Source organism: Rhea americana, unplaced genomic scaffold (genome assembly GCF_003343005.1).
Source record: "Rhea americana isolate MKP2758 unplaced genomic scaffold, rheAme1 scaffold_24, whole genome shotgun sequence".
Classification (NCBI taxonomy): Eukaryota; Metazoa; Chordata; class Aves; order Rheiformes; family Rheidae; genus Rhea; species Rhea americana.
The window spans coordinates 1,785,258-1,807,403 of record NW_028186357.1 but is presented as its reverse complement, the minus strand read 5'-3'; the positions used below and the strand labels follow the sequence as shown (position 1 = coordinate 1,807,403).

Below are 22,146 nucleotides of genomic sequence, written 5' to 3'. Positions count from 1 at the left end.
TTACATTTGAATTTTGGGAAGTATGTTAGTCATCCTGTTAAAATGACCATTATTTATGTAGGTGCGTATATTTATGCTGTAATTACTACACTGGTCTCTGCCAAATACCTATGAAAGTTTTCTCAAGGGTAATGGCTCTTTATTTTTTAGATGGACTTAATGAGATTAAGTTCACATTGGCTTGACTTTAAAGATTACATAATGTCTGTTTTTAAAGAATTCTTCGTTCGGAGACAAAGGGGAATTTTCATGCTGAGCTCTTCAGCATGGAAAATGTGAAGTTACCTTCCCCACTGATCGTTTTACTTGAATAGTTCATGAAAAGCTCATAGAAAAATTTCAGAGAATGCCATTATATGATATAGTCCCAGCAGGAGCAAAACAGATATGGTAGCTTCAATATGTTACCTAATTGTATGTAGGTGAACTGCTGAGGATTCAGAAATGTGGATAATGAACCAAAACGTGAAAGTCTTCGTTCAAAATACAAATGTATATCTATACTTTTAAGATGAAATAGTGGGCCTGATAGTCTTTTCACTGATGTCAGTGAGACCAGCATCCATAAAAGCTGCAAATGTGATTTGGAAATCTAATGTACAAATAAGCTTTGTTCTGTTTCTGATACTGACTCCTGCCAGCCAGATTGAACAGATTGACATGCTATTAAAATCATTACTATCAATATTTTGGCACTTTCACTTTGACCTAGGACCAGTAAACATACGCGCACATGCACACATATATATGTATATATAGGAGATAATGAATTTTGAGCCATCTGTGTTTAACTCTAGCATGAATTAAATAGTTTCCTTAATTCCATACAGCCCCAGGTTCAGATCGCTGCCTGCAGCGCTGCGGTCTCTTGTGCTCTGGCATGCAGTATTGTAGCAAAGCCTCACTGCGGAACCAGGAAGATATTTTGTGGAGCCTATGCTACTTTACCACTCCTTTTTTGCTTTCAAAACAATTGCATCTTTCTGGTCCTGTTGTTTTTGTGCAATATAGCTTGAGCTGTCTCCAGGTGTCCAAGGCTGAAAAGCTGACACCCCGACAAGCCTATCTAGACCGCTCACCTTACCTCCTGGCAGTGCCACAGCCAGGGGACTGCACGTCAAATTGGCGCAGATGTGTCGTGCAGCACAGATTTGGCACTGCTTTTTTCTGTTGTGGTGATACTCAATATGTTCAAAATGCTCCATTTTGCATTTCTTTTTTTTTTTCTGTTCAAGCATGAGAGCCAAGACCCCTTGACTCCGCATGGGAGAAGTCTGGCAGCTACCAAGCTCTGGAAGCCCCTGCCAACAGCAACACCTGAGCCTGTGCCTGGCTGCCTGGCTGTTCTCCTGTGACCCCTTGGCTAGCCCACTGCTGGCCGTGAAATCCTTTCTGTGCCTGGTGCAAGGCTGTGGCACTGATTACACTTCCATGCCCATGTTTATCACCAGAGTCCTGTGTAGCAACCTTCCATGCTARTCAGGCTGTCAGCCACAGGCACCATGCCTGTTTGCTAGCCAACCCCAGGCTATTAGTTTCCTGCATTGCATGAAGAGGAAGATGCCATTTATAAATTCTAAAATATTTCCAAATATCTGCTATTTAATTTTAGTTCTGTACCAAATAGATGAACTTTCATGTTTTGTTTTGCATTCTCTTTTCCTGCATCTGCATCCTCTCTGCATCTTTTTGTTGGTGTAGATGTAAGGCGTATACTTATACTTTGCAGCAGACGTATTAATGCACTTAGGACTTTCAAAACAGAGTGGTACAYGTAGGCACATAAGTTCATGTTTAACCACCTAAATAAATGGCCTGATTTTCAAAAATCCTGCACAATCAGCAGATCCCGCTAAAGTCAAAAGTGGAAAGTGAATCTTTGTATTCTGTACCACTATGACATTTTACATAGTGCTTTTCTTAATGARTCTATTCTAAACACACTGCTAGCAGAACCCTCAAAAACCAGGAACAAAGAACAATCGTCTTAACTGTACTGCAATATATTCTTACAATAAGTAAGAAATGTGGTGGGAAAGACAAAGTACTGCTTTTACAATATCCTGTGCCAAATCACAGGTTATACAATTCAGGTTTTTATTTGCACAGCCAACAGTGCTTTGTAGAGCAATCAGGGAAGATAATACAATTCATTTTAAATTCTCATTACTTTAAAAGTGTTGAATCTTCTTAAATTGTTTTGGGGTTAATTGAGAATTTGCTGTCTTACAATAGACTAGGAATTGTTTAGGCTGCCCTTGTTTCATATTTTTTGTGCATACCTTTGTTGCAAAGTTATAAAAACAACAATAAAAAAGAAACAAAGAAGTGAAATGAAATAATGATCTGCATTGTTGCAATTCTAGCACCCATTTTTATGGGAGATAAAGCTCATGTATTGATTAATGTTTAAATGGTTATGAAGTGGAAGTACATGCTGGGTTGAGGGAATGTATCACTCAGTATGCATTAGCRTTTGCCTTTGCTTCTTTTCTGCATATTCCCGAAGAGATAACTTCTGCSCCATGGGGAAACTCTGAGGGACTTRCAGGGGACCACAAATAAGCCACATGRTTGCAGGCTTTATATCTTTTTCCCATAAATTCCCAATGATTTTGGTTTCCAGATCTCTCCTCTAATGTATTTTAACATGGAATGGCTAACAAATAAGTGCAATTTTTCATGGCTGGATTTGTTGAATTTTGATCTTGAKGTTGGCTGTCTAAACACCTGTGTGTTCCCATGGGGTCTTGGCAGAGTCTATATGGTTCAGCAGCCCGGCAGAGATTGCGGTTTGCAAGCCTGGAGCAGGCTCCAGATCAAGCCTGGCAGCGGCTTGGCCGGTTTTGACTTTCTTCTGAGATGAGAGTGCTATATTACTCTTTGAAGTAGAATCTGCAGAATAGCTTATTGAAATGGACCTATGGGCCCACATGGTCAGTTTGTAAAGATCCTGGAGCCCTGTGCTTGCTGAAGCATAAGCTGAAGTCTAAGCATAAGCTGAAGTCAGCATAAGCTGAAGCATAAGCTGAAGTCTCGCTGTCCTTCCAGCTAATGCAGGTACGATGGATATCTGATCTGAGGGCTGGGGCAAGGTATCCATGGGTCTGTCCTGCATTTCTCCGACCTAAATATGTGCACTGCCTCGTTCACACAATTTGCCCAGCGTTTCTCTCTTTTATAAGAATTTAGTTTTCTTCTTGCTGAATGGTATGGTGGCCAGGCCCAGGATGTATGATTCAATCACTAGTATTAGTTCAATCTATTCTAATCTTTCTTAAGTTACAGGAAAACATGGCATCGTTGCTTAATGACACCGTCACATGGCAATATTGCCAATTTTGGAGGGGAAATTCCTGGGCTGGGGAATGGATAAGTCCCATTCTTCAGTTTGCTCAGTAGCTTTTTACAGTGCTGTCGTACTAATGGAATTTAAGTTTGAGCCAAGCGCTAGGCCATTCTCATTCGTTTTCCTTCCAGCTTCAGCAAATGCTCAGCCTTGCTGTTCAGACACGCGCACGTTGGCTGCTCAATGAATGATGCTCATGTCTCTCGCAGATAGCGAGCGACCCGCTCAGAGCCGTGGCCCTGCCTGGCCTTTTCGAGGTCTAGCAATCCTGGGCAAAAGCTGTCAGTCTGTGCCTGGGCAAAACCCCCGTCCAAACCTGGCACCAGCGGGTTGGTGGCAACCAGATGTGGAAGCTGAACATCTGCGCTTGCTGGTAGCCATGCTGATGGACATGCCTTTGCCATTTGCTAGAGGGATCACAACTTATTTTTGCTCCTTCCAAAGGATACAAGAGGCCAAAGCAAGGGATCATGCCTTTATTTATTGACCTGCAATTTATTCTTTCCCGTCTAGCACTTGCCATTTTATTTCATTATTTTACCTACCTTTTTTTCCCCTCTAACGAATCTCTTGCTTTTGATTATTCCCTCAGGAAATGGTTGCRCTGATAAATTATTTTTGGCAGCATTATAACATAGCACACCTTTTAAATGAATGTCACTAAGAGGCACTGGCTTGGCACATACTCATTAAATAATAACAGATTKTGTGTCGATTACTTGTAATTCAGGATGTCTGTGAAAAATCTCATGGCTGTTTATGAGCTATARCAATCCACTACAAAAAAGATAAACAGGTTATTATAGTATGTATTGATTATATGATTGGAATTTTGGTTTAAAATGCTAACACATTTCACTGGAGAGAGAACTTGTGCCACTTAATTCAGCTCTGTGTTATTACATTATTTAATATGTTTAGCTATGAATCAGGCCCTAATCATGACCATTCATACAGTCGTTACTTAAGTCAAGTGGAGCAATTCTTAGCGCACAAACTAAGTGATTTCTGCAAATATTTTCAGGTTTGGTGTCTAACTATTTGCRATGATTATTGCAAAGAAAGCACAAAAGTGAATTATGTATTGAGTGACCTTGATGAACAGCATTTTCGATTCCTTATTCAGTTCAAGTTATGGGGTTGAATTGCTCCACAATTCTGAGCATCTTCCTGAGATCGATTACAGACCATAACTTGCAGAATAAATCTGTAGAAGCCGGGGGTCTGTTGGGTAACAAACTCTCAAGAGAGCCCAGATGAATCCATGGGCTAACTATCCTTTTGTCACCATGCCCCACCATCTCTCACATCTCCAGCCCCACACAAAATAATCAATCAAATGAAGAACACTCAGAAAAGCAATCAAAAATAACGCCTACTCCAAACAGGATTTTGGATCTGGCAAGCAAAGAAATGTGAGAATATGCCTGGGCTCTGTAGATACTGGTCCATGGATGGTGTCGCGGCGGTGCGTGAAAGCGGTCAGATCCTCTGGCATGTAACGTGCCGAAGATCAACACTAGGAAGCRGCTTCTATTTAATTTAAGTTTTAAATATGGATTTCAGTGCGARGCTTTGAGGCATATGTGTCCAAAGATATTAGCTAATACCTCTTTGTGTTCCTCCATCTATCAAATGAGCCTACTGATAATGACCTAACTTACAGGGAAGGCACAACATTTAAGTTACCTTTCTTCCACTCCATGAAAGTCAATGAGGGCAAAGATATATTCTCCTGTAGTGATGCAACCATTTGCAAAAATGTCTCAATGAGTAATCTCTTGATGTTTTTTTTATCTTCTTCTTTAGATATTCAGTTTACAAGGATCCAGCGGGCTGGTTAGAAATTAACCCTACCAACGGTACCATTGGCACCACCGCCGTCCTGGACCGGGAGTCTCCGTACGTGCACAATAACGTGTACACTGCTCTGTTTCTGGCCATAGACAGCGGTGAGTGACTATTACTGATCACATCTGTTACACTGAAATTATTTTTTCTCTGCTTGAAAAGTTACTGTTCACAAAGAGTGCGCGTGTAAAGTTAAGGTTATGCTTCAGTGCTTTGTGGAACGGCCACCCGAAGGTATTAGGACGCGTTGTGACCAACGGAAAATAGAGGAATAAACTTAAACATCAGGCTGAGAACAGCTCTGGTTTAAGGCCAAGTCATGCATATTTATTCCTGTGCTGAGATCTGAGATGTAAGTAGCGTAAGAACATTCTTAGGAAATAATAACTCATCTTTATCAGAGTTAATTTCTTCATAATATTTGAGCAGTGCTTAAGCCTAAGGCACCTAAATACCGGTAACTGCTCATCTTGATATGCTGAGTTGTGTCTTATTCAACATTCAGTGACAGTGACGAGAAAAACATAAGCAAAAACTCTTGTTAAAATGCAATATTTTTTTACATATTATGTGGATTAAAGTTCCTTCTGTCAAATATAATCTGAAACAAACCGTCTAGCGAAAATTCAGTATGAGCAACTTCTGTAGCAGAGAGAAATACAGAGAAATTCCTGAACATTCCTGCAAATCTCTGGAGCTGAAGGCACAAAATAAATAAGAGCTTTTTCTGTAATATAACAGCTAATATTCTAACGCTTCTTCACAGCTGCAGCTGGTTTAGTCCTGGTGATAAATCGTAAAATAGTCTTTCTAGGAGGGTGATTCTACATTTTTGTAATCACATGACTCAGGAAACATTTGCAGGCCTTGACAGAAAAAAGAAAATATCTCTTTAAACAGAAAAGAGTATTTTTTTTCCAATGAGGTGATAATTTACTTATATATTCATATATATGTTTTATCAGGACATTCCCAGAGAAAAATATAGCACTAAACTTATTTCTATCTTTTATTTGCTATTGGATAAAGATTTTTTTAAATGCATCTTAAAATGAACTACGCTGGGAAATGTAATCTTATGGTGAATAAGTAAAACATCAGGACAATTTTACTGAGGGACTGATTAAAAGTTGTGTATGTTTTAAAGGCAGAGTTACGTACAGCCGTGTGGTCAAAGAGAAAAGGAAGAGCGAAAAACTGAATATTTCCTAAACARAAGTGGACTTTCCCTGCTTGCTTGTGTGGAGTTTTATCTTGCGCTCTGTGCAGTGAYACTCGTTACTGACATTTATTCTAAATAAGAGAATAGAACAGAGTAAGTAGGTAAATGAGAACCTCCTTGCCAGGAGTTAGGTGACCTCTCTTAATTCCCAGATTTTCTTCCATGCTGGGAACAAGAGGAGGGAAGGGTGTCTGGGCACTGGCCAGAAGAGCTTTCACCCGAGTCAGGGACAGCAGATTGCACCGAGACACACCAGCATCCAGTCCCAGCGGCTGTTCCTGCGCTCGCGTGGAGCTCTGCGGTACTGTTAGCGTGGCAGCTAGTCTCCGCAGATGTTATTGACTTCTCTGAATGAAGTAGTTGGAAACCACATGTGTGCATTTAGAAGTGGCATGMTAAAGTGTTAACCAGAGTCGTTCACGAGCATTGCACAGTTTGCTGGGGKTAGCTCAGCCCCAGGTGGGAACGGCAGTAAATAGCGGGCCCTAAGCAGCGGCTGTTAACCTCCRGCGCTGTGTCACCCCGGATTAATTCCCAAGCAGCTGGTGGCATGCATTAGTCTTGGAGGTAGGTTGCTAACTGGGCGGGCAGTCTGTGTAAACGCGCCGTGGCGGAGCTCGCGGGATGCGGCTGCAGCGGTGAAGTTGCCCGCGGTGGTCGGCCCACGCTGCGRTGGCCCTGGCTGCAGAAGGAGCGCTACGCTCTCGGCGTGTGTGTGCTGGTGGTCTGCGATGCGTGAAGTCTAGACCCTATGGCCAGGGCAGCCAAGGAAGCTTTTATTTTTTAATTGATTTCAATGATTTGCTTTGGGGGCTACCCCATCCCTTGTAACATCCCTCGAAGCTGCTCCCCGGCTGATTTCCAGGTCACTGCTGATGCTCGCTAGCAAAGCTAATACCCTCTTGATTTTTTTTCTAGCCAACCATACGTCCACCACRAGAAAGGATATCACACTGGATGACAAGCAAACTTGTGGTAGAATAATATGAAATGAATGCAAAATTCTTTCAGGACTTTGAAAGAAGGTTATGTTAGGTTAGAAATGAAAAGTCAGAGTGAACGTAACTGCATGCATTCTCTCTCCAATAGCACTGTGCACAAACTGCAAAGTAAAAGCCGTCTCTTTTTGCAGGTTAGTCTATTTAATGTCAGAGAATATGGTTAAGATTTTTATGTGATAGGGCTGCTTTTGGCAGGATTAAAAATTGCTGAATAAGATAGGGTGGTAAGCTGAAAATTTACTGGCGTTTCCAATAGAGCAAGTCATTTACTTGGGCTAATAGACTTGGGGCAAAGAAAGGAGAAAAGAAAAAAAACATAATAAATCAGAGACTCTCTCTCTCTCTTTTTTTTTTTCTTTTTCCAAAAGCATTTACTGTAAGCTATTTCTTTCACAATTGTGTATGGCTGCTGGCAAAGAAACAAGAGCAAAACGTATGTTTGTTTTTCATTAAATGTAGATTCTGTTTTTGTCTAATGCAAGCTCTTTATTTATAGCACATTACGCTCTTTTTTTCTCCCTCTGTGTCTGACAGAGCCCTATTTTCTTGACTCACCTCAGAGTGAAATCTGAGATTTCCTGGCACCTGCACYGGGAAAATTTGGGCTGCCCAGGCCTTTGCTTTTCTAACTGGGAGAAATGGGGAGATTTTGGGGCAATATCCAGCACTCAGTGCAGCGGCGCTTGGGAGCTCTGGGGGGAGAAGCTGGCTCGTTTAGAGGTCACCGTTTCCTGCAGGAATTCACATAATACTTTCTCCGTTCCCTTTACGGACGTCGGGAGGGAGGCTGGATTCGGGAGTGCTTGCACCCCAGCCAGGGCATTCTCCCTGTTTGTAAAATGTTGAAGGTTTCAGTCAGAAGTTAAACCAGGAACTCCACGGTTCGTAGCTCTTTATATAAATCCACAGGCCACAACATCTTTATCTTTTCTTCCAGTAAATCACAAAAATATTCTTACCAGTAGGATAGTAATTGTGAATGGACCATAGAAAATGGAGTCATTCTACTGCAGGAAATAATTTAGTTGTTTATGATATTCTTTGAACTTTATGGTACTCTTTTTCAGCATTATCAAATTAACTGCAGAGAAACGTAGTTAAGTGTGAATTATGTTATTTCTGCTCTAAACAGTTCCCATACCTTCCAAAYATAATTGAAACAATGTGTAAGAGCAAATTTGATGGGCACAGTATTAATTTTGTAGATAATAAAGTCTGACCTTTTATTGGGGAAAATTTCAGTTTTAAAAGGACTTTTGGGGAACGGATGTCCTAATTTGCTTTGTACTTTTGATTTCAGTAAAGATCAAGGTAGTGTCTTTAGAATTTGAAAACTCTTTTTATTAAAGATTTGTGTGGACATAGTCCCTGGTCTATTAAAGAAGAAATTAAACACTAGCAGGAAATATTGTGAAGCAGAGTTAACATATTAAAGTATCATGAACTGTGTTTAATCTGAGAATGAGCTCGTAATGGGCCAAAGTCAGGTTTATGCAAACTTGGAAAACAGCAGAGGGTTCATTCAATTAAGGAAAGTGCCGATAATGGTGATAGTTTTATTTCGTGAATTTAGCATTCTACTCATTAAAAACAGTGCAATACCACCAGCATAAAATGCAGTTTTTGGGAGTATACCTGTAAAATACACATACATTAAATACAGGCAAGGAATCAGTTGAGAAATCTGCTTGGAACGGCCTCTGCAGGAGATCCGCTCTACTACTGCGGTGTAATGTTCTTCAGTAGCCATCCTACAGCCCTATCATAAACTGGAGGATTTGGGAGCACTAACCTGAAACAGAATACCTGCATGTTTTTCTTGYAAGGTCAGTCATGCTAAAAACTCTGCAAGAATCATCTTTTTCCATGTATTCTGAGAGTCTGAGTCACAACCTAGAAGAAGGGAGGACTGAAACATCAAAACTGGAGAAGCTACAAAAAAAAAAAAACCCTGCAAAATCTAAAAGTGCTGGAGAGGTTTCTCCCTTTCCTTTAGGAGAGAGGAAGAAATCAGGTAAATCTGCTTGGATATATCCTATTAGGTGTGCAATAATCATGGATGTTGCTGCAAAATAGCACAATACTCCATTTAGTGTCTCTATTGTGTGATTTTTTTTTYCCATCTCTTCAGAAAAATAACTTTGCTCACCTTAGTTTGTGTGACACTGGGAAACTCATCGGTGCTATTCAGCCATGCCCGCTGCTGGTGGCAAGGGATGAAACACCCAGTGGCCAGTCCTGCCAATTTGGTTAGATGCAATTACCAGCTGCGTTTTTTGCATTTCATTTTGAGGGGCATCCAACCCCCCAAAGGCAGCCAGCAAAGCTCTCCCTCCGAGACGGGCTCGGCGCCTGCTTTTCCCGGCACCGGGCCACCGCAGGGCATGGGTGGCAAATATAAGCACCTCTCCTACGCTAAACCTTTGTTCAGAGGAGGATAAAAGTCATTAAAAATGTGGCATCTGTCCCACGTCAGAGGTGCTCAGAGGCAGACTCAAGGGTTCACAGTTTYGACTGATGTAGCTTTAGAAACGTTCAGTCATCGCCCGCGGGAGCCGGCGCCGCTTTACGAGCACCTCCCAGGGCTCGTCTCGCATTGCACCGGCCGGCTCGAAAAGAGCTGCGTATCGCTTTTGCGTGGCGAGTTGCGTGTGTGTAAATTAGCTAACTGGACGCCACCGGTTCGGTTCCCCTGTTGCACGTTCAAAGGAGAAGGGGGAAGGAGGGAGGCAGCTTCGAATCCGGACTTTCTTCCTCGTTTCCAGGGGCCAGCTGAACTAAAGCCCAGCAATTCCAAACCCCATTCACTGCACAAGTCTCGGTGCTCCTCATCGTTAAAAAGCAGAATTATCGCCCTGCGCCGATGTGTAATGAACAGAAACAGACAACAGCTAGAAAAAAATGGAATAACAAAGAGCTGTGTAACAACTTGCAATTAGAATTTCTCCTTACATGTTTCTAACCTGTCGTCTTGCTTCATGATGCACCTAATTAAATTACCATAGATTGATTCCACCAAAAACATGCTATTTTTGAAGAAATCAGGCAATTAGTTGCCATGGCAACCCAATTAAGCCAGTTTTATATCCCTTATCTTAATTGCTGTATTAATTGAGAAGAGAAAATAAATGGAATGCTCATCCTTTTCTTGCCATTTTAAATTTCAGTAAAATATGAATTGCACACAAAATATTGTTTTAATTTGTCATCATGGACTGATGATTAGAAAAAGAAATTAGAATGCTGAAAACAATATTTAAGACGGATGGCATATGTCAGTAGCAATTTGATATGCTGAAAGAGCTGTGCTCTTTTGAAATGTAATTACTCAAAAATAGGATCTGCATATATTATTTGAGTGAATGATTGAAGGATTGCAACTTTTATGTGTTATTTGTTTTATAAATCATGAGAAAAAAAGATAGCTAGATAACAATAAATATTTTTAAAATAGGAAATTTCCAGTCATGGGAAATTTGGGACCTCTTTTATAGAAAATGTAAGCCTGTTGCATTTGTGAGATTGATTTTCAAGTATGTCAGATGCTCAGCARCCCAGCTGGATTTTGGTATCTTCCCACTCCACTCGTTCCATTGACTTTAGTGGAACCATTAATAGACTTGAACTTGAATGCAGAATGTAGTGGCAATATGCCCATCTGAATGGGATTTATGCCTGCACCTGTTGTCACTTTACCTACTATGCCCACATTTTCTGATTAGCAAAACAGCGTATGGAGGGGGGAAAAGAGCCATGAGGGGGGAAACGCTCTGAAATTTCAGTTTTGGTGTTCATGACAGCATGGTTATAAAGCACAAAATACTGTTTCTCGCAGTCCGTACTTGAAGTATAGGCGTGTAAAGCGAGAAGGTGCTGCCTCGTCCAACGACAGGTTGCACCGGCTGGCCGGGGAGCTCCCTCCAGGCAGTTTGGGAACTTGCACTTTTCACTGCTTGTTCTCTTCTTTTCTTGCTGTATTAAATACAGCAAAGCAAAAGCAGGCCAGAGAACACATTGCACAGCTAGTAAGCTGCAGCTTCTCCTTCAGGCAAAGCTGAAGCTGAAAATAGAGAAATTGGGAGAAATCCATATCCAAGGAGAGCACCTTGGCAGTCCTACATATTACAGTTAGTTATGTAGGAGTAAAATGAAAAAAATTCTGTAGACGTCGTTAGAGTTGTTCCAAATTGGCCTTAATATGGCTATGATTCATATATGGTTTATAGAAGTTTTAAGAAATRCAACTTTATTCATGATGGGTCAGTGGAGAGGTAATTGTGCCAGCAAGTAGCAAATTCAATTCTTAAGGGCTTTCTTCTGCTCKTATATGAAGGAAAATTGTTCTTACTAGGATCACTCAGTTCATTCTACTTTCCGATTTCATATCTGCGCAACTTTGTCACCAGCAAAACAGCAGAAGCAGCAAACTAAAGGTAGAATCAATTTACCTAAATGCACGTGGCAAGAGGACTAAAAACTGCTGCTAAATAGTGCACCATAAATATTGTAGGAAAATTTAGAATAGATGAAGTTTCACGCTGTCAGCCTGCGAGGAAATCAATATAGCAACTGGTACCTCACACATCTGGCAGAGGGCAAGCTTCTTGCTCTAGGAACTAAACAGCCTTGTAATTTCCACACCATAGCATAGAAGGACATAGATAATACGTATGAATTTGATGGCCATGGAAGCACAACTTGATACGAAGAAATGAGTGCAGAGGTTTTTTACCATTCATAATGAGCATGTGAAAAGGGACATTGCACGCTCCATTCTTCCTAAAAACTATTCTTGCGTCAAGCAAAATTGTGGGTCAGATCTGTCTAGTAGCTGGATTCTCTAATATGGTTGATTTTGCTTCTTCGGAAATTTGATAAATTTTGCTAGAACTCCAGGTCTGCAGTGTTCTTGGGAAAAAAGTATAATCATTCAAATTAAATTCCCTTTTTCTTAATTGCCTCTTATAAGATACAGTTCTGCAAAGGCATTCACATAAATATTCCTTTACTGTAATGTCCAAGATACAAAACATTACAGTTCTAAACACAGAAGAMTTCATGTATTTAGGTTTTGATGCCRTTAGTTGAACAACTTCCTAAATCTCAGTGAAAATGTGGTCTYGTTAATTGCCTCCTAGTCTTAACACTTTCTGATTTGTCTGTTTGGCATTTTTCTTGTCAGCTGATAATATTTTGATTATGAMTGCTTTGTTTCTTAGCTGCGCCACTAAACAAATTATATTATWTACAAGTTAACTGACTTCTGATCTAGTCAAAGCCCTTTTCCACATGGCATGTGCAAATACCTATTTTCTGCATTTGATAATCCATGCTTCTCGCTTGTGCAATGTTTCATTTTAGATCAAGTATTTTCGACACAACACTACCACAGATTAAAAGAAATGACTGTGAGATATTGCACTGACTCACAGTCTATTAGCTCATACAATGTTACCAGAAATTAGGCCAGCTAAGTATTTGCTTTCTTTAATACAAAACAGCATAAGAAAACAGTAGTGACTACCATTGCTGTGCATTTTTCTTGTGCTGGTGTTAAAAGATCAGTTGATGAAAGGCAAGATAGAAAAGTGTTAGCAGAATTGGAATGGAAACTTTTGTCTTGTTTGCCGCTACTGCCCTATTCTTGCAACATGTTTTYTTCCAGTAATACTCTCTTTCCGTGCTAGTAGGAATGAATGGAAGTTAATAGCCAAACAATTTTGAGAGACGTGGTGGATAAGYGATTTTAACTTGAAGATTATGCAAATCACCTTGGCTCACAACTRCAGATACAAAGTTTCTTTTCTTCAGGTTCATTAGATACTGAATCAGTATAAAATTAGYTCGTCTCATTATTATGTTTATTCCCTTACCTTTTCTTGGACAAAACCTGGAAAAGCAAAAGCATGGTCAAATTAGAAGGGAAAATATTTTTTGAGGCTTTCTATGTTGGTTTTCAGAAATCAAATAAAATTTGAGTGAGCTGAATAAATGTTCTCATTATATCCAGTTCAGTTTATAACACCTTTAAAATTCTAATGAAAATATTTTAGATGCCTWACTCTAAATGAAAATAAAACCTAAGTCATTCCAAAGAGGGATTTAAAAATTTCAGGACTCAGAAGGCTCAAGATAGGGTGGACAGTATGAATTTCATTCATTGATTTTGGGGGCTGTTGACCAAATAATATATTTTTACATTTTAAATAGCATGTTCAATTGATTGTTTTACTTGGATATATTCTTAAGAATGTTTCTACAGCTTTAAGGAATAGGTATCTCCATTTTCAAGGATAATTCAAAATCACCATAATCCAAAATGTCCAAGACTATTCATTTTCAACATTTTGAATATGTTTCTGAAAGCCTAGAAAATTTAATCGATGACATTAACCCATCAGGGAATTTCAGTAGCTCTGGGGGATCTTTTAGGCTAATTTGGGGATTTGCTGCAGAATAGGAGAGGGATGGCTGGAAGAATACGATTACATTTTTATGAGCTGTTTTCTCTTGGAGATGTATTTAGACAATTCTTCCACCTTGAAAATGTTTTGCCAGGTTAAAACAATGTTTCTGACCGGCTTCTAAAGGTGTGTGCTGGCAGCTTATCTTAAATGTGTGGCTACGAGCTTTTCACCACCACCGTGTCCAGCTGTACTCCGAGAAGGGAATATAGGTGTCTGAACATGAGAGCTGTGGAGCTGGCAACAGGAAAGTGTCTAAATTATTTCTTCCTGTGTTGCTGTTCTTGATAGAGCTCCATTAATGGAGGAAAACACTACTGGATGTGGAAATAGCCATGGGAGTAGGTGGGCACAGCCCAGATACTGGTGCAGCCAGCRTTATGTTCCCTGAGGCTTCTTTAGCATCAAGTCTAACAAATGTCTGAACTCAAAATGCTCAGTGAAAGTCAYGTTTTGAGTTAACATGATATAAAACCAGTTTTCATAGCAATGATTGGCTGCTACACAGTTATTGGCATCTGCATGGACCATTTTCAAGCCTCCATAGCTGGTCTGCCCAAGGTGCAGTCAGATGTTTAGACGGGAGCGTGGACGTGCTTGCATGGTACRGAAACATGTGCCAGTCCATTCGTGTAAGGCAAAATAGAGCTGCAGGTGTCCACAGGGCTCACGGGGTGCAGTGACGTACGATGCTACGTGGGCAACCCTCGATCACATTGTGGGGTTTCTTCTGGATACCCCCAAAAATTATGTGCTCGACTTCCATTGACTTTTAGAGGTATTTGGCTTCTAATCATGTTGGTCATAGTTGAAAATCCCACCTGSTGTGTGGGGATTCCCAACTCTGGTTTTGCTGTCATTTTAAATAAATGAAGCTGCAGATACTAGAACTTACACTGAATAGAGAAACGTCTTAATTCAGTTTCAAAGCAGTCCAAATACTGTCTTTAATTTCAAGGYGCACAACTTGGCCATATTAGAAATCCATACACATCAGCATTTTGTAGGAACACTGAAAAGTAGAACATGAAATGCTTCTTCATGTCCATAGAAAAATGTTATACTCAGATTAAACGCATCACCAGCCGTTCAGCCATCTGATTGCTTGTTAGGCATGCTATCTCTTGTAAGTCTTGATAACTTAAGAAAAATGTCTCCTTAGTCCATGGCCATCATTGTGAGTAATTGGTATCTTTTAAGAATCTAACTCTCTGATGTGGTCCCATTTGAGTAGTTAGATGTCTAAATGCCATCATTGTTCCTACAGGAATTTATAGTATCAAAAATGAATGCCAGTTTTCAAATTTCTTGGCCAGGGGTTTCTACAGAGGGCTTATAATTTAAGACTTTATACTAATAATTCTAGTATGATTTTGCATGGTATTTCATTAAAATTCAAGTATAGAGAAGCATCCAAAAGGTCTATTTCTAGAATATTTCTTTTGAAACCATTCTCTTTTAAATAAAGGTAGCAAAATGGTCATTTATAGCAATAGCACTAGAATCTAATTTAACATCTACATCTTCTGGTAACAGTCCCTGGCATTAAAGCTTCTGGTTCCCAGACAATAGGCACCATCGTATTATGTGACAGTCTCTAACTCATGAAAGAAAACTACTTTTGTTAGTCTATTTTTTGACTGTTGCATCTTACAAAAGCGGTAGCTATTGCCTAACTGAAGACTGCTATCAGAAGCGTGGCATGCAATCTAATGCTGGGATATGACATTTCCAGTTCTGATGCCGTTCAARTAAGTATATCATACATTTCCCACTGCAGCATGATCTAAGATGCATCTGCACTTTTTCAGTGTTGTTGGTCAAAGTTCCAGTCCCACAAACCATACCTGACTAGGATGATCTTACTTGCTTTGAGGTCTCATTGAAAATTACTCCTGAAGGTCCTGTGTCTTGTCCTAGATTATTAAAATCAGGATTTGATACCAAGATCTCATTTTTATTCAATATGAAATTAGCAGCAGTCCCCATTTTAGTAGCTTTTACACATGCGAGTAATGCCATTTTATTCCTATGCCTGTGGTATTACATTTACAGCTATGCAACCTATGGGAGTCTCAGCAGGAACTGGAAATTATCTCTGTCCCGAATGGCTCTTATTCAGGCACCTAAAGGTTCAAAGTGTTCAGCCTCAGTAGGAACRGCCAGTTCATTTCAGCTCTTCTGAAAATCTGCTCCCAAGGGTTATTGGTCTGAGCCCTTTACGGCTTGGTTTATGCATTAATCCTACTTTCAGCTGCAAAGTTTTATAATAAAAATTGAGAGAAGTTTTATTTCAGAATTAAACTATGCCAGAGAAAGACTTTCATTTCAAAACCAGAGCTGACTAGAGATCATGGGATTTTTGAATGGTTCTTATTGCAAAGGCATAATAGTGTCAAATTTATAAAAGTCATATATTCCCAATGGATATGTTGTGACCATTTTTCCTTGATTCATTTTTTGTTCCTTTCTTTTATGACATGCGCGTTAACAAGCTTCAGTTTATGACCTTGACATTTGCTTATTTTTCTTTTGGAAGTCTTCATAAATCACCGATTTTTTTTTATCTTTATGAATAAAACAACCAAAGAATAAGTCATTGAAATGGACAGAAGCAATTTCCTTTCTCCCTGTTGGTGCGTAATAGTTGACTGGCCCATAAGCCATATAAAGATAGTGAAACATTCGCGTGGTAGAGAAAATGCAGCCATATCTGCATTTGACAAAATAACAGTATATGCATAACGCTGTTGGCTTCTTAATTTCAAAAGGCAGATTTTAATATTACTGACTTCAGAGAAAGATAAGAAGGGCAGTGCATGAGACATCATCAGTCCAGTGTGGAAATAATGCATTCAGAATTAAAGACAGCAGTTTAATTAAGTGCATGAAAGGCTGGCTTTTATGATCATATTTCAAATACTCAAATGTCTTTTCATCCATTCTGCCGTATAACTTTACTTAATAATATATCAAGAACAAAAAATGTATTGGAGTCTTTCTGCAAATTCAATTAGTGCAATAAAAAGTGAAAAATAATTTCTTTTTCATTAAAAATAACTCAACCCTAACCCTTGTGATGACAAAGTAAGAGAGGAGGGGGGGGAGGAAAGCTAAAGAACTATGAAATTTCTGCCTTTGTTATGCATTTATGTGTGCACGAAACAGATGAAGTGTCACCATTAGTAACATTTGTCATTAAGAGGACTAATTGCATGCTGCTACAGTTAGTAGTTTATCAGATCCAGACCACAGGGTATTTACTTCTCTCCTCAGCTGCACTCGCCGTGCAGCAGTAATTCCCTAGTTCATGGGGTTGCTGTATGCGGGTACTGATGCTAAAGCAGTGCTAAACTTAAAACTACCATGACACATCACCCTCGTGGTTTACAGGCTAAGTACGACCTCTTGAATCCTTTGTACCTGCTCAAGGGTTTATAGGTAGCGGAAGTGCAGCGAGCGTATTTTGCGCACTAAAACAGAAAAACGAGCAAAGCAAACAACCCCTGCAGAAGTGGAGCGTTTCGAGGGGGAAATCATTAAGGATGGTATATAGTGAAGGAAGAAATGTGCGTTCRGAAAGCTTGGAGACCAGCCAAAATGGGCTGGCAAAGGGATCAGTCCTAAGACACTGAGCTTTTGACTGACAGCAGTAGGTTACGGGCTCGACCGCGGTGCGCGTCGGGAGTGACCGAAAGTTATTGCCACTGGGTGAGCTGCTCTCCGAGCTCTGAAATGAGGCGCTGGTCTCAGCCCTGTTCCCGCGGGCACGTGGCTGTGTTAGAAGGTGCTCAGCACCACGGCCGCTTTGCCAGCTCCGGCTGCACGGTGAAGGGCTGCACTGCCTAGGGCGTAAGCAGCATCCTCACCTCCGTGGCTGGCTCGGCTGGGTCAGGGCTTGAGGCAGGCGGGCAAATAATTTGAGCAAGCATGAAATGCCACCGCTGGCTCCGGATAAATAAAAGATCTCATTTTCAGGAGCTGTGTGTTCACAGGTTGCCCTTCTGCTAACATGACTAAATGTGGTCCTAAGGGTTGCTGGGGACTGATTGGGTCCTGTGCTGTTTATGGGCCCCTGCTGCACAAATTGCTTCCCCTCTGCTGTCATTTTTCTGCTATTTGTCTTGTTCTTGGCTCTTTTAATACCAGTCTGTCTGTCTAGAGACTGTTTCCTATTACGAATCTCTCAGTAGGTGCATACGAGCAGGCTATTTTCCAGGTATCTATTCATGTCCTAATCTCGTTTTGACTCCAAAATACTTTTCTCCTAAAGGTTTCCTTCCTGTAAAAAATCAAACAGACTAGATTTTGAAAATATAGCGGTGATTTACAGTAGCGACTCTTCACCTTTTTTAAGCAATAGTTTTCATGTGACAGAGGTAAGAACTATAAAAATGACCTTCATTTGTGAATAGGCAATTACAAATAACAACAGGCAATTATGAAAATACAATTTAATCAATATCTGTTTGTTCCTCACATAGGTAACCCTCCTGCAACGGGTACAGGAACTTTACACATCACCTTGGAGGATGTCAATGACAATATCCCGTCCCTTTATCCAACACTGGCGAAAGTCTGTGATGATGCAAAAGATCTCAGGGTAGTGGTATTAGGAGCGTCAGATAAGGATCTTCATCCCAATACAGATCCATTCAAGTTTGAACTGAGTAAGCAATCTGGCCCAGATAAATTGTGGAGAATCACCAAGCTTAACAGTAAGTCTGTTGTTGTGTTTTTGTTTGGTTGGTTGGTTGGTTTTTTTGCTTATGCATTGAGTCCTTCCTCCTCTGCATCCCAGTATGCTCCTGCCGAGGGCTGTGTATTGCACAAATTCAAGAGCAGTTCTGTGCGTGGAGGCCTTGCAGGACAGAGCCTTGGCCGCTSTCTTACGCTGCCCAGCGCTGTTCATTCTAGGAACAGCTGCCAGGGAGGACATGCTAGTRGTCTGTCTGCATCTTCACTGAAATCAGAACTTTGTCCTCTTCTTAATACATTGCTTGCACTTTTCTCTTGTAGCTTTGAATTAAACAAGGACTAACAATGATGTACAGTTTGGCAAAGACTGTCATATTTCATTGTATGGAATTTTTACCTATGAGACACATGAAGCTTTGCTGCAGGACAGCACGAGACCTTTGCATGGGCTTTAGCAATGTACTTGTAAAACTTCTGATTTCACGTACTTGGACTATTCATAAATAAAACACCCAAATGCATAGAGACTATACACTATCGATTAAAAAGATCAAAGAGCATGCTATACAATTGCAGAATAATTGTATGGCAAATGGTGGGCACAAAAAACTGTTTGCTTCTAACATAGATTATTTCTATTTGTTTTCTAGTATATACTATTTATCTCTGTTACTATAGAATCTTTTAGCAGTTCACTTCACAGCCTGCTTAGAAAGAACTAAAGATGGATGTGATATATCTGTGCCCACCTGCAAAAACCGCTGCCAGGGACAGCAGGGAGGAATCATTTTGTCTCGTACTCTGCTGGTCTCCAGTCTCTAAACCACCACTCTGTTTAACCCTAAAAGAGTTAGCATGCTCTCCTTGATACCCAAACCAACCTCAGTGTTGCTCAGGTGGAACAGATCTGTGGATCTGAAGGGGCAATGGGGAGCACCTTCATCTGTGCTGCCCTGCAAGAAAGGTGTTTTGGGGCCAGTGGGGGTAAGTTTATTCTTTCCTCTAGTATCTCTTTGAGGATAACATATCTTAGTATTTCATTAGTGTATTAATTTCCACAGGCAAATTCTTCTAATAGTTTGCAAAGCAAATAATGCATTTAAGCAAAAGGGACTCTTGAAAGTCTTTCTTTTGATGAGGTTTGGAGTATGTTTGCAATTAGCACTAAGTCCCTGAAAAGAATTTTTCTCTGCCTCTTCTTACCTCCCATTCTATTCTCTAATCCTTTACTTTGAGTGCTCTCATTTTCCTCTTAATTTCCCTGGGTAACCATGGCACGTGTGAGATTCCTTACAGGTTCTTCTCCCCTCCCAAGCAACCGTTATTTGGCTGCCTAATTCTCCCTTCGTTATCCTTTTGCAGATACGCAYGCCCAGGTCATCCTGCTGCAGAATCTGAAAAAGGCCAATTACAACATCCCGATTTCAGTGACAGATTCTGGGAAACCACCTCTGACTAACAATACAGAACTGAAATTACAAGTGTGCTCCTGCAAGAAATCCAAAATGGACTGCAGTGCGACTGATGCCCTTCACATCAGCGTGACCCTTATCCTTCTTTCACTCTTCAGTTTATTTTGTAAGTCTTTTCCTGAACTGTAAGTAATGAAGCATTATTTAACAGCTTGTTTGTGTACTTTGTAACAAAACCTACCTAGGGAGAAGTTAAATTCACACGTTGATCCCTTAGTGCAATAACTGATTTTTTTTTTCCCTGAGGAAGTAGCTTTGTGAAAGAGAGAGAGGATGTTTTTTTTTAATAGGCAAAAAATAGCAACAAATGCCAGGTTGTCAAATTAAGAGGTGATTGCAAATAGAAGCAATAATTTTAAGACGACTCAAAGAGAATTAAAGCTAGCATATGATAAACTAAGAAGTACCAGCTGTAGTAACAGATTTGTGAGACGTTTCCTTTCATCTCTCCTCCCTTGAATTCAATTCAGAAGCAGAATCAGGAGATTAAAGGTATTCTTGCAACAATAGCTGTTCTGGGTCACCACAAAAATCAGTATTGTCTGCTTCAATCTATTCCTCTGTGTACAGCACGCAAGCAATTGGGACATACGGAACTTGCTCAGGATCCTGAGCTTAAAGACACCCAAAGTACATAATCAGAGTTGCAAGTCTGGGTCGGGGGAGAGAAAACAGATACGTAGGGGAAACTTCCGTTGCTTCTGAGAAAGTTTTCTGAAAGAGCCTTAGAAAATTCGTAATTTGAATCAGAAGTAAAAAAAAAAAAAAATCAAACATAATGACTAAAGAGCAGTAATTCAAACCCCTAGATCAGCCCTTGGGTTGCCCTTTAACAGCTTTCAGCAAATTTTTTGATAACTATTATTTTGAGTTTCTTATCTGTAAGAAAAGGAATAGCTTTATCCTATAGCTATGATAATAAATCTGTTATTCAAAGATTATTACCATCATCTAATGTTAGTAAAATGCACTTTATGGTGAATTAATACCTGCACCATGGTCAAAGACGTTACATTCTTGATGAGATATAATCTACCATGAGGCAGAGACAGAGGTCAGGGAAGAGATAGTTTACGCATCTGAGGTGTATACTTGATTACACATCTTGTCAGTTATTTTCTCCTTATAGTATGTTACTTTTATCCCAAAGGGTTAGCATGAAGGTCATTGTGAGAGAATTAGAAATAGCTAATATTTGTGATGCTCTTTGAAGATGAAAAGGACTATATAAATGCGAAGTGCAAATTCCCATTCTTTGTTCCAATCAGTGACATCTGAAGTATCTCCGCTGGCTTTGATTCAGTTATTCTGGGTTTGGTCTGCTGGAACCAAAAGCAAAATTGAGCTGTTAGAAGTAAAATGTTAGGAATACTTGGCAGTACACGGTGCTATCATATTGGTGATATAAATATGCAGCTCGTTGATTTAGATGATATATTCTTGCTACCACTTCATAAATGTTGCTGGTGCTATACAAGGCGTGACTTTTGCCATGAGGGTAATTTTCATCTGCCATGATTTGCATTTGAACTTTATTTACATTAATGCATCTGCTCAGAATACAGTGAGGTAGAAAAAAGTGTTTTGGTTTTGAAAGTATCCGTGTTGCCGTTTCTCGTCCTCAAAGGAGTCCTATCGTTTTCCTTGTATTTAATTATAAAAAGTAGTTCTAGGTATTTGGAAGACTGTTCTTGCCGATTGCAGATCTTCCCAGCTAAGCTGCGGACAGACTAGGGGCCCGTGGCGTCAGGAAGGCCCGTGGCCCTCAGAGCGATGGAGGGATTGCCTGCAGGAGGCATCTCCCTCCTGCTGCAACAGGATGGGGAGCACTGAATAGTCTTTATATTGTGGAATGCAGAAATGTCTGCGGCCTTCTCCGCAACCTTATATTCTTTGAGAGCGCTGCATTAAAAATGGAGTAAGAGGGCTGTAATTATAAACAAGGCAAGGCGTAAGAGTGAAGGCAGGGAGCACGCGTTGCACCGGCAGCGTGAGCGATGCAGCCCTGGACAGACTACCTGGCTGAACCCACACAGGGAAATATTGCCTCGCACCAGTCCTGAATTTGGCAGACCTCTAGGCACAATCA

General features: G+C 40.3%; 1 protein-coding gene across 2 annotated transcripts in view; it reads left to right on the top strand.

The window, feature by feature from the left end:
- The window catches only part of CDH13 (cadherin 13), a 482,277-nt gene that overhangs the window by 441,353 nt on the left and 18,778 nt on the right, over positions 1-22,146 (top strand). Inside the window, exons 11-13 of one of the 2 annotated variants that reach the window (XM_085306414.1) lie at positions 5,159-5,301; positions 18,372-18,605; positions 19,948-20,163. In XM_085306414.1, coding sequence (XP_085162540.1) covers positions 5,159-5,301; positions 18,372-18,605; positions 19,948-20,163 — 593 coding nt within the window. Of the gene's footprint in view, positions 1-5,158; positions 5,302-18,371; positions 18,606-19,947; positions 20,187-22,146 lie in introns of those variants that run through there. The other variant, XM_085306412.1, reaches the window with a different exon arrangement.